General features: G+C 52.5%; 1 protein-coding gene across 1 annotated transcript in view; it reads right to left on the bottom strand.

Moving 5' to 3' along the window:
- MYOCD (myocardin) overlaps window positions 1-4131 on the bottom strand; it is a 34549-nt gene extending 30418 nt beyond the window's left edge. The window contains exon 1 of the mRNA XM_030962029.1: window positions 3809-4131. Coding sequence (XP_030817889.1) covers window positions 3809-3863 — 55 coding nt within the window. The 5' untranslated portion in view covers window positions 3864-4131. The remainder of the gene's footprint in view (window positions 1-3808) is intronic.
- Between the last annotated feature and the right edge of the window lie 9369 nt (window positions 4132-13500).

Below are 13500 nucleotides of genomic sequence, written 5' to 3'. Positions count from 1 at the left end.
AAACATGATTGCCCATTAAAACACCGAGGGACAAGATGCCAGAAAAACGAAACCAAGCACTGATCTACATCAAGCCAGTGTTTTACAAAAACTTCACAAAACAGTCTCATCAGCTACAGCAAGGCCATGTTTGAACACACACACACTGACTGTGAGCTGCATGAGTTCATGATCCGAGAGGAAACACAGGCACATGCTTTATCTTTGGACACCAGGAAAATCAAAATAAAGGTTCTGCCAAAACGCCTGGCCAAACACCCTACCAAGACCTATTCTCTTCTGCCTTTATTGACCTGCTGATTTTGGTCCAAATTGCTCTGGCCACTGGAGGCAGACAGAATAAATTCCTCTCCCATCTCAGTTTCATTCAAGCCCTATGTGTAAGCAGGAATTCTTTCCTCCATGGAGCCTGGCAAGCCCTGTCTGCAAACCCACACCCATGTGTCCACAATTAGGTCTTGGTACCCCATGCCAAGCCATGCAGAGCCTTATTTACAGTGTTAAACTTTCACTTCTCACCAATTATCTGAATTACCACTGAAGTTAGGCAGATGTTGGCTTTGTAAGCTCTTTCCATGTAGCTGCAAAAAAAAGGTCAGGGCTAAGGTTGGATCTGCATTTGTCAGCTTTGTTTGCTTTGTCTGATGCCAAAGCTTCTCCAGTGCTGGAGGACAACTGGTTTGCACTCAGAGCAAGAGATCACATAAATGATCATCTCTGGGAAGAGTTAAACGTGTTTCTGGAACAGCACTTCCATGTCCTGTTGATTTAGTGCAATCCCATTGATAGCTGGATCATATGGGACAGCACGGCAGACTTGAAGACTCATCATTCCTGCAAAATTTGTCAGGATGACCTCAGATCAGAATATTTATCTTTGGCCAAGCAGACAAAATAAAGAGGCGCACAGCTCCTTGAGGAAGGGAAGCAGGACCCTGCAGGACTGCAGTGGGGTGGTGATTTTCCCTCTCCTCTGGGGTGGTTCAATGCCTGGCACTGGGATAGCCACTGTCCCTCCTCATGGCACAGCTGTGTCCTTCACTGTGACCACTGGGGAGACAAGAACAGCAGAAACTGCTGTGGCACTCAAGGGATGATGGCTGGGCACGCTGAGAAAAGCCACAGCCACCACCACAGCAGCCTTTCCTGCATAAACACACTTCTGCTTGCTGCTGGATGGAAGTGAGGGGCAGGAGAGCTGACCCTGGAGCCACACTAGTGCCACCACCTTCTAGCTGCCACCTCCTTGCCTCACTTTGTCTCCCTGGTGCATAACACAGAGATCAAAGGGATTCTTGGAGGAGGAAGCAACAAGTGATGTATCTCCAGCTCCCCTAAACACACTCACAGAGCTCCTTCAGCTGCCCAGCCTGTGCAGGCCAGGGAGAGACAGCAGAAATTTAGTTATTAAGATTTACTTCAGCCCTCTTTAATATTGGCCTGGAATCCTTCAAAAGGGATTCAGACTCATCACGAGTCATGGAGCACAGCTAATCCTTCCCAAACCTGGGAGCAAACAGAGCCTCACACCTGCTGGCTGAGGAGTGTTCCCAAAATGATGTAGCACAGCTCAGTGTGGCTCCTTGGGGCTGATCCCTCCTACCTCTGTGCAAGCTACACAGCTCTGGAACTGCTGCTGTCCCCTCTCACAGCCCCTGAGCCCTGCAGGATGGTGTGGGGCACAGCCATGGGCTGTTTGAGGCGTTCAACCCTATTCCAAGCAAATAGAGGATGGTAAACCAGAGCTCTGCTCCTCCTGACATCCCTGTGGGGCTTTGCAGCTGACAAATCCTGCACACAGAGCAGGGACACCACGGGAAACTGTGCCACAGAGACTTTGCAAATAAAAGCTATTCCATTAAATATTTGCTTTTTCTTCTCTGTTCCCCATGTTAATAAAAATCCAGCACAGACTGAAAGATGCTTTATTGACTGATTTGGGTTTCTCAGCATCCTGGTCTCCTCCCTCATCACTCTGTGACAACAGGGCCGTGCTGTGGCCATGTCCCATGTTAGCAGCGGTCACAGCCTTGGGGACAGCGAGGTGCAGACAGCATTTGGGATGTTGGTGAGCCAAGCTCCAACAAAATCAACAGGCAGACAAATCTTGTCAAATGGGAAGCCTGCCTTTCACCAGGCCATAGCAGGGATAGCAGTTGTGGGAATAAATCATGAACCAAAGAATGCCCCACAAATTAACTGTCCTAGAAATGCTGAAAGGCACGAGAATTTATGGATGCAAAGACCCAGAAAGTTTACTTTTCCTGGAGAATCATTTGAAAAATATGTTTAGAGAGCCCGCTGTTGGTTCCATAATAAAGCCAGCTTACAAATAAACCAGAAATGAGCCTTAAAAACAATCCTGGTTCATTTGAAAAGAATGTAGGGACAATGCACAGCCCATCCTCCACTCCTCAGGGAGGTGGCAGTGTTGCTTTGTACATGCTGGAGGAATTGTTAGACTGAGATTTTTTTTTCAAATGAACAGCAGTGTACCATAATATACCAACAAAATTTAAGGAATGACTTAATCTAATGAAATGTAAGATCAGAGCGATATGGAAACCACACCAAAGACCTGGACCAAGGCTTTGTATAATTCAGCCAGACTAGGACACTTGTGTTTGCACACACACTCTGGGGTTTTCAACCAATTGCCAACTTTGTATTTGCTAAGAAAACAAAGTTCAAGTTGACCACCCAGCTATCTAAGAGATCCTGATAACACCACTCATGTCTCCCATCAGTACCATAAATCTCCCATTTCATTATCTACAGTGAGGAAGGAGGCAGAAACACACACGGCGTGGGTGACATGCCAGAGCGGGTGCATGCTCCAACGTGACTGCCCTGCCTGCATTTAAAGCATCCCATCCAGCACATGCAGCTGATTTATCTGCACATCCTCACAGATAATATCCCCAGGGAGAACTTCACCTCCGGGAAGGTTAGAGAAAGCACCTTGAGAACAATTTTTTTGGCATTACTGTTAAAATTTACGAAACAATAAGTCAGGATACCCACTCCCAAGGAGAGCATACTTACTATAGATGCAGCCAGTGACTAGAGGCATGAACATCCAGCAGAGGGGCTGCTCTAGGAGAGACTGTCCCATAGTTCACCTTCACTCACCTTCACTCAGTGCCTGTCCTCAGAGAAGCCCCTGCCTGGTGCTTCCCCTGCCTCACGAGCTGGAGGCATGTTTTACTGCAAACCCTCCGCCAGTGGCAATCAATTGTGTGTGCCTCTGGTTTTATTTCTCTGATGATGTCACTTTAAATACTTTTCATGTTCCATTTGTTATTTTTACTTCTAAAAATGACGCATTTCTTCAAATTCATTTTTCTCCAATTAGTCACAACTTAACGGAACAAGCTCAGCTGCCTGTCAGAGAGGGTGTCAGGCCCGTGCTCCCCGTGGTTATCCCACCCAGACCCACAGGAGCACCTGGAATATACACACAGCATTAGGCACCTTGTTTATCCCAGATGCCCTTTTGGCTTCCTGCCCAAACCCTTCTCAGCAGGGCCAGAGCAGGAGAACCGGGAGCTGCAGTTTTACCGAAATCAACCACGGACATAAATCAAAGACAACGAAAAACCAGGAGGAAAAAAAAAAGCAAGAGAGAGGAAGGAAGATGAGTCTCTCCACTTGTGGAACAGCCTCTGGAAGAGCAAAGCCGTGACAGCTCTACAATCCCTCGAGTCTTTTGCTCACATGCTGCTTCCCAACATTTAATGCAAAACACTCTGTGCCTACGGCTTGACAGAGAGAGAAGTTTTAAGAGAAATCTCAAGGTTTTCCCTACCTGATCTGAACTTGCTCCGAATCAGCAAGGAGTGCTCAGACCCCAGGAGAGTCATGGTGACTCGGGGAGCAGATCCAGACGCCCCTCACTTAAACCATTAACTTCCTCCACAGGGAAAAGCCGACCAAACCGTGGCTGGTGCTCAGCATTCATCCAGCTCTCCTGGACTCTCGGGGTGCTTTTACAGCCGGCTGGCAAGGAGCAGCAAGTGCCTTTGTAAGATTTGGTCCCATCCAGCAGTGACCCTGCACAGACACCGACTGCTCCCCCTGTGCTGTGTTGAACTAATTAACGTGGAGCCAGCGGGAGCCTCCTCCCGCTCGGAGTTTACTACCAGCAGCTGGGTGTCCTGGCTGATGTCATCGTCTAGCGGGGAGCAGCGACTATCGGAAAGGGTCTTAGCAAAGACAGAAGTTTGATATCTGATCCTAATTACTACCGGCCGTACGCAGCCAATCCGGGCGCTCCCCGTCTCCGCCGACTTTGGGAGCCGCTGGAAATATCAACAGAGCCAGGGCTTAACTCTTTGCAGCGTGGTGGGACACGGGTCCCGCACCTCCCTGGGGCTGGGGGGCTCAGTTCCCGGCGGTGAGGGAAGCGCTGGGGTCGGGATGAGTGTCCCGGCCAGAGGATGCCTTTGGGAAGGTCCTTCCACCTGAGCGCTGCCTTGGATGCGCTCAGGGGCAGGGGCACAGAGTGCCCGCAGGGATCAGGGGGTGAGCACGGGGCTGCTCAGGTGTCACCTGGGTGGCCCTGCTGCCGCACAGGTGTGCCCAGAGCCGGGCTGCTCTGTGCACTCCTTTCCCGAGGGATTATCCATCTGGGATGCTCCCGTGTGCTGCTGGGGCACACGGACACGGGACATGTGAGGCGGGGATGAGCCTGGGCACACGGGCACGGGACAGGCAGGGCTGAGCCTGGGCACACGGGCACGGGACAGGCAGGGCTGAGCCTGGACACACGGACACGGGACATGTGAGGCAGGGCTGAGCCTGGGCACACGGACATGGGACAGGCAGGGCTGAGCCTGGGCACACGGGCACGGGACAGGCAGGGATGAGCCTGGGCACACGGGCACGGGACAGACAGGGCTGAGCCTGGGCACACGGGCACGGGACAGGCAGGGATGAGCCTGGGCACACGGACACGGGACATGTGAGGTGGGGATGAGCCTGGGCACACGGACACGGGACAGGCAGGGCTGAGCCTGGGCACACGGACACGGGACAGACAAGACAGGGCTCAGTTTTAGCACACGGACACAGGATCTGTAAGGCAGGGCTGAGCCTGGGCACATAGACACAGACATGGGACAGGTGAGGCAGGGCTGAGCTTTAGGACACGGGCACGGGATCTGCAGGCAGGGCTGAGTTTTAGGACACGGACACGGGATCTGTAAGGCAGGGCTGAGCCTTGGCACATGGACACGGGGCATGTGAGGCAGGGTTGAACTTTAGGACATGGACACGGGACAGGCAAGGCAGGGCTGAGCTTTAGGACGCAGACACAGAATCTGCAGGCAGGGCTGAGCCTGGGCACACGGACATGGGGAATGTGAGGCAGGGCTGAGCTTTGGCACACAGACACACAATAGGCAAGGCAGGGATGAGTTGTGGCACACGGACATGGGGGGGTGTGTGAGGCAGGGCTCAGCCTGGACGCACAGACACGGGATCTGCAGGCAAGGCTGAGCTTCAGCACATGGACACGGGGTGTGTGAGGCAGGGCTGAGCCTGGCCACAGGGACGTGTGGGATGTGAGGCAGAGCTGAGCCTTGGCTCCAGGCTCCCTGTCCCACAGCAATCCCAAGGAGGCTGAGGGTGCTGTTGTAGTGGAGGATCCCTCCCCACGTAGCAAACACGCTCTCAGAGGAGAGGAGCTGATTGCAAACACTCAAAATAAAGAAAAGCAGACCCTTTGAGGCTCCCCTTCCCCAAGCCCACATCTGTTCACTGGAGTGGGTGATCTGCTGGCACCTTTTACTGTGTAATGGAAGGAGAACAAGCCAAGCTAAGTCAAGGACAGATCTCAGCTTCCCTGACATGTGGGTCCCCCCACCTAGGAAGCTGCCTAAATTCTCTCTAGGTCATAAAAATACTTCAGGACTGGTTTGAAGTTTTCTTGGGATTGTTTCTTGGTTGTTGTTGTTTTGTTTTGTTTTGTTTTGTTTTTAATTTTACTTTATTTTAATCCCATGGTTTCTGGGAAGTTCTCCTAAACAGTTTGGGTTGGGGATAGGAATTTTAGGGCTTCTACACTCATCTCCCCAGAGGCTCTGATTCATCAGAATCCCAGTACAGCAGAGAACTCCTGGGGTCTCTCACCCTCATGTGGTCCATGGGATAGAAGTACAGAATCATTTAGGCTGGAAAAGCCCTCTGAGATCACCAAGTCCAGCTGCCAACCCAGCACTGTCAAGCCCACCCCTGCCCATGCCTCTCAGCAGCCAATCCATTCATTTATTGAACATTTCCAGGGATGGCCATCCCACCACTCCCCTGGCTGGCCTGTTCCAATGCCTGAACACCCTTCCAGGGAGGAAATTTTTCCTAAATGCTGGCACAACTCCAGGCCATTTCCTCTTGGCCTCTTGCTTGTTACCTGACAACTGAGGTTAATGAGGCTCTCCTGAGCTGAGCTCCCTGCTTGCCATGGGCTGGATGTGATTTCCTGCTCATGCTACAGCTGATGGAGTGGATTTTCCTTAATCACTGGCAAGGGAGAGATGATTTAAATAAATTGATCTCCAAGTATTGAGCTGAGCTGGTAAACAGAGTTCTACTGTACTGTCCAGCAAGGTGGCCAGAGTCCTGTTCCTTACTAATTTTTCCTAATGTTTAGTCCACTGTACTTGAAATGTCCTCTCTAATGGAGTTAACATCACAATCACAACAACAAACAAACTAACTCCACCCCTGAGCAGAACCATGCCATGAACAGCTCAAGATAAGGCAGGACTCACAGACACCCAGTGTCTCAAACTGCAGGGGTTTGTACTTTTTGCTTTGCAAACTCCTGTTTGATTTACTGCTCCTGCTGGCCAAAGCTCCACTCAGGTATCTCTGCTCCCTTTGAAGTTTCCAATTCCTTTCCTTTTCCTTTTCCTTTTCCTTTTCTTTCCTTGAGATACCAGTGGGGAATGGAGACACATCTTTCTTAGGAGCTGACACAACCTCTAACAAGCTCTAATTTGTTGACTCATCTCAGCAAATTGCTCAACTGCTGACCTCACAGTCCTGAGCTGGTGTTCCCCTGTGATGGTCCTTGTGTGAGAGTCAGCCCTGGCCACGTTCTCTTGGTGTCCTCAGGAAACAGGAAAGCTGTCTCTCATAAACCTCAGAGGCAGGGACAGGACTGAGATGCCACCACAGATTCTGAGCCATTTGCCTGCCTGCTGCCTGCTTTAGGTAGCCCAGAAATATTTATCCCCCCACAAGGTCCTCAGGAGTTTCCAGAGCTGACATTGCCCAGCCCTGGTGTCTTGGCTGTGTCTGCACTACAGCTCAGCTCTGAAAAGGGCCTCACCAGCAGCTGCATCACCACCTTTCTCTGGAAGGTGACACAGGCACACAGGTCCCTGCAGAGACCTCAGCTGCTTCCCATCCCCTGTTCCCAGCTCTGCTATAAGCACCTCTGTTGTAATCAAGGTCATCTTGCCTGCACTGAGTGAAATTGAGCCTTAAATGCCAGAATAAATTAGTCATGGCAGGGAATTCCTTTGAACTGAGAAGTCACACCCCAGAGTCATAGGGATATCAGCTCTGAGCTGCTCACCAGATCCCAGGAAGCCGTCCCTTCTAATCTTCCAACCCTATTGTTTATGGGACTGATTTATTTTAAAGCAGATTGTTTGTTTGTATGTAGATTTGCCACTCTGGGGAAAAGAACAAATTGAGCTGCAGTTCCAGTGAAACCCCTGTGGGGACTTAGAGGGGTCAGTGTGTGACATCTGTGCCAAAGAAGGGGAGTTCCCCCAAAGCTGGTGTTCTGCCAGCCATGTCTGCTCAGATGTCCTCTCCTGTGGGAATGAGACTGCTTTGTCTTTGATTTCTTTTCCCTAGCACCTGGAGCTCCACTTGGAAAAGACCCCTCCTGCCATGGCCTTATTTCTTGAATCTTCCCAGCATGTTTTGGAAAGGCAGATCTGATGGTCTGACTCCCCATCCCGTGTGCAGAGCAGTGATAATTTGCTGTGTGCTGTGCAGCTGTTGGTGTCCAAGGTCCCCTGGGGAGGGACAGCTGTACTGGCACACATCTCTGTGCTGAATGTCCCCAGGCTGGCAAAACTCTGAGCCCTGAAGGGGTGGGAAGGCTGCAAAAAGAGTTGATTTTACAAATATCAGGAGGAGAGCATTCCTCCATTCATACCCAATACAGAGCATGGAGCAGTAGCCAAGGGCACAGGGAAACCAGTAGCCAAGGCTCACAAGGAACTCTGGACATCCTTTGAAGAGGCCTACAGACAGGATGTCATCATTGTGATAGAGAATGGAAGAAGAAATCTTTCCCTGAGAAAGAATTTTCCCTGAACTGGCCATTAGTGGATGTGAATTCAGGGCAGATATGAACCTCCTGCTCTGAGACTGCACCAGCAAAGCTCCAGCTCACCATGGCCTTTAGGAACCTGGAGAGAAATTACCTTCTCTTTGCATGCCTGAGACTTGGGGGTGAATTGCACAGAAAAGAGCTTGGGCTTTCACATGGCAAACAGGATATTCCTCTCCAGCACCTGGGACAAACAGAGGCTTTCTGAGCTGGAGCTGGCGAGGCAGCAGTGTCTCTGCCACTGTGAAGCAGAGGTGGCCTCTAGGGACCAGCTCACAAAGATCCTGGCTGTGTCCTAGCCCAGGACATGGTCAGAGCATGGTCAGGGAGCTGGGAGCAGGGATGGTCCAGTCCTTCACTTCTGAGAGCACCTGGTGAGCACCATCCCAGCAGCATTCCACTGAACGCTGAATATCCTGAAATATCCTGAAATATCCTGAAATACCCTGAAATATTCTGAGATATCCTGAATTTGCCACTGTCTGCCAGGCCTTTAAGTGGTCTGTCCCTTCCCTATCTCCCCACAGAGCTTCAGGGCTGGAATTTATGGCAGAGATGTCATGAGCTCTTCCTGTTCTGACAGCAGCCAGCCTTGCTTGAATTGGAGCTGTGAACTATTTATCACAGTGCTGCAAGCATCCAAGCAAGGTTCCTCAATTTATGAAGGTCCAGAAGATATTATGCAATTGACAACATGAACACAAAAATACTTCTGCACTTTGCTAAAGCTACTATTAAGCTGCCTGATGTTTTCACCATAATATTTATTTCTTTGTAAATACACTAAATTCTCCAATCCCTACCGAAAACAGAAAGATCAGAGAATGAATATAGGGAGATGACATAGCTGTTTAAAGATTATGTAAAATGTTTTTTTACTAGCATAAATATTTGATTGTGAAACTCTGGCTGTTGTGTTTACTGAGCAGGGATGTGCAGTGAGGGTGGAGAGCGGCCACAGGCGGGCACCGTGCTGGAGGCTGTCCATGGCCCATGGCCCACATCCCATGTCCCCTGTCCATGGCCCATGTCCCCTGTCCATGTCCATATCCCACGTCCCATGTCCCATGTCCCCTGTCCATGTCCCATATCCCATGTCCCATATCCCATGTCTCATGTCCCATGTCCCCTGTCCACGTCCTATGTCCCATATCCCATGTCCCATGTCCCCTGTCCATGTCCCATATCCCATGTCCCAAGTCCCCTGTCCATGTCCTATGTCCCATATCCCATGTCCCAAGTCCCCTGTCCATGTCCCATGTCTCATGTCCCATATCCCATGTCCCAAGTCCCCTGTCCATGTCCCATGTCTCATGTCCCCTGTCCATGTCCCATGGCCCATGGCCCATATCCCATGTCCCAAGTCCCCTGTCCATGTCCCATGTCTCATGTCCCCTGTCCATGTCCCATGGCCCATGGCCCATATCCCATGTCCCAAGTCCCCTGTCCATGTCCCATGTCTCATGTCCCATATCCCATGTCCCAAGTCCCCTGTCCATGTCCCATGTCTCATGTCCCCTGTCCATGTCCCATGGCCCATATCCCATGTCCCAAGTCCCCTGTCCATGTCCCATGTCTCATGTCCCCTGTCCATGTCCCATGGCCCATGGCCCATATCCCATGTCCCAAGTCCCCTGTCCATGTCCCATGTCTCATGTCCCATATCCCATGTCCCAAGTCCCCTGTCCATGTCCCATGTCTCATGTCCCCTGTCCATGTCCCATGGCCCATGGCCCATATCCCATGTCCCAAGTCCCCTGTCCATGTCCCATGTCTCATGTCCCCTGTCCATGTCCCGTGTCCCATGTCCCATGTCCCATGTCCCATGGCCCTGCCCATCCCTCCCCATGTGCTCCAGGCTGCAGGGACCCTGGGGTCACTGGCACTCATCCCTGACTGCCTGGCTCTGGGCAGATTGTCACTCCTGTCACTCCTTCAGCCACTCCAGGAGCTTCAGGATGGGGGGCAGAGGGGATCAGAGCAGGTGAAGGAAGAGTTAAAGGCTCAGGGTCTGGGCTGGTTTGAGGGAGGTCAGCAGGAGGGAGGGGTGATGCTCTCCCTGGGGCTGCAGCACAGTGCTCAGGTCAAGTGGGCTGTGCTGGCAGCAGCTCAAGGCACTCAGGGGCCTCCTGTGTCCATGCAGAGCAGAGGGAAGGGCCAGGCCAGACACAGCCCATGCTGGCCAGAGGAGGGGATGAGGGCTGGGAGACACCAGTAGCTGCCTCCTGACTCATGGCTCTGGTGGGACACCAAGGTCAGGGCTCTGGCCTTACTGGGAGGTCCAGCACAGCAGCACTGCATGCCCTGAGCGTGGCCCTGGGGAGCACTCACAGGCAGTGGAGAGTCTGGTCCCCTGTCCCTGTGCGGGGGAGAGCTGGGACAGGCTCTGTGAATTCCCTGTGGGCACAACTGAGGGGGTGTGCAGAGAGTGGGACTGTGAATTTCTGTGTCTCACAGCTGGGGCAGGCACATTTCTATTTTAATCCACTGGAAATGCCATTCTGGGCACAGTTTCCCAATGGAGCTGGGGACTTGCTCCCTTCAAGGGACTTCTCTCCCACCCCTGGCTGTTCTGATGTCTCGTGCCACCAGCAGGATGCTCCCGGGTGCTGAGCTCCCCTTCAAGGGGTGCCTGGGGCAAACCTCAAATGCTGCAGCCCAGCAAAGCAGGAACTTCGTCCCTCACCTCCCCAGTGCCTTGTGCATGGTGCAAACCAAGCCTAGAGCTGGCTGCCTGTGTCCTTCCTCTTGTAGCCAGCCCCTCTGCTCACCCCAGCACGGGTCCAAGCACCCCCAGGCTGTGCTGCTGGATGCCTCTGAGTGCTGCTCAGTGCTCTCCTGCCTTTACTGCCAGCCAAATGTGCCTCCCTTCCAGGCAGCCCTCACCCCCCAGGCTCAGGAGCCTCTGCCAGAGCATGAGGAGGGTGAGGCTGGGGCCAGGGTGATGTCCCCAAGAGCAGGGTGATGTCCCTATGACTCCCCAGCCAGCTGGACTGGTGAGAGCAGCTGCATGACCAGTGCTGTGGGCAATGAGGAACGTGTGAGGCCAAGCTTGGTGTGTTTTGTAGCAGTGAGGAGCCCTTGGCTGCTGTCTGGGTGGCCAGTGCAGGCAGGAAGGGTTTTGTGCCTGGCCTGGCTGCTCCAAGTGCTGGTGACACAGTGGCTGCCTGGAAATGAGGGAGAGAAGCCATGGCAGTGCCAGTGTCACCCCCAGACCCCAGATAACCCATTTTGCTGACCTGTGTCCCCCTCACCCTTCACTCTGTGGGTGTTTCCAGACCTCCTGTTCCAGATCCCACCTGGTGCTCTCAGGTGCCAGAGAGGCTGCATGGATCCCTTTGGTCCATGGAGCAGCTGCATGCCCAGGCAGTGCAGACACTGCCAGGCTGAGTGGGACGAGTCTGCAGCACCCTGAGAGCTGAGGAGGCTCCACAGGGCCTGGCCAGGGGTGACCTGGCTTCTGTTCCCTCCGCAGCAGGACTTTGGGCAAGTCACGTCTCCCTTCAGTTTCCTTATCTCCAACTGGCCATAATGAGGCTAACCCCTCTGTAAAGCTTTTGGAAATCTCCCACTGAGCAGGGCCTGATAAGAGCTGTGTTGCTCTAAGCCCTGCAGCAGCTCCAGAGCTGCAGGCTTCCCCACAGAGCAGCCTGCACCGCCCCATCTCAGCTCACAACACACTGATGCTCCCGCCTGCATCCCCACGGAGCCACCTGGGCACAGCCACTGCTCTGGGGGCTCAGCCCCAACCAAGGACAGGGACAAGCACTGGTGAGGGACACAAAGCAAAGCTGGGCCTGGGTTAGTGGCGAGCAGAGCTAAAGCCCCAGATATCCATGGGATGGGCTGGGAGCATTATGTATTCCTGGAATGCCTTCTGGTCTTTATTAAAATGAAACCACAGCCAGCCCAAGAGAGCTCATCGCCCAGGCACCGGGCCAAGTATAAGTTACTTCTACAAATATTTATTTAACCATATCAATGACAAACTCTTTTGTATAAATGTTTTTATTTAATCATAATTTACCAATTATTTTAAATCAATTGTTTGCCTGGTTTCTAAACACTAATCAAGAGGCTTGCATTAGCATTACTCAGGCGGATTAGATGCATTATTTCCCTGAATCTTATGCCATTGCTTGCCTGCCTTGGCCATGGAAGAGGGTGCAGATGGATCCCAAATTTCACTCAAACTGTCAGATTCCTGGAGGACTGTGCCTGCAGCACTGCCAGTCCTCCCCAGCCAGGTGACCTCTGCACTCAGCTGAGTGCCTCAGGCACGGGGATGCACAGACACTGATCCCACCTGCTGCTCTCAGGACAGGGCTCTGTTCTGCTCACCCTGAGCCCTGTTCTCATGGAGATGTTGCCCCATCACTGATGCTTTGAGTGCCTTTCCCCTGTTTCACCCTTATACCTGAGCCCAGAACTTTCACTGCTGTTCCTCAGTGTCCCCTCAGCCCAGCTCTGGCAGGAATACATGAGCATGTCCATGGTGCTTTGGGACAGAACAGGAGCCAGCTCCCTCTCACACAGACCTGCTCCAGCCCAAACCTCTGCTCCTGACATTAGACCATGCTGAAAACCAGAGAATCTGCACTTCTGCAGGGGCTCTGCCTGCTCAGCAGGACAGCGAGCTGTGGTGAGGGCACCCAGCAGAGCTTACAGCACACAGCAGCCTTGGGGAGCATCTGATCCTGCACAGCCACGCAGACCTGGGGCAGGAACAGGAATCTGCTTGTTGCCATCTGCATGTGCTGTTTATTTATAAAGTTCCAGGCTGCTACTGTCCTGCACCTTGGCTCGCTGCTCGGCGAGCTCCGCTCACGCACGGCTCTGTTCAGCATCTGCCTTTCCAGCCCAGGAGCTGCCAGCTTCCCCAGCACCCATTCCCCCTGCAGCTCTCCACAGGGCACTGGCTTTTTGCTGCCAAAATCCCCATCAAACGCCTTTTTTTGCTGCCAAAATCTCCCTCACAAGCCTTATTTTTTTGCTGTCTCCTTCCACCAGTCACTGTCTGCTCGGGAGCTGTGAAGAGCTGATGCTTTACCCCACTTCCAGCAGCCTCCCCTCGGGCTGTGCTACTCCAGGAGGAGAGAAAGCAGAGATTTTGAAATTCTCCCAGATGGAAAAGGGGCATGGAGGTG

This window comes from Camarhynchus parvulus, chromosome 18 (genome assembly GCF_901933205.1).
Source record: "Camarhynchus parvulus chromosome 18, STF_HiC, whole genome shotgun sequence".
Classification (NCBI taxonomy): Eukaryota; Metazoa; Chordata; class Aves; order Passeriformes; family Thraupidae; genus Camarhynchus; species Camarhynchus parvulus.
This window is presented reverse-complemented; position numbering and strand designations above follow the sequence as displayed.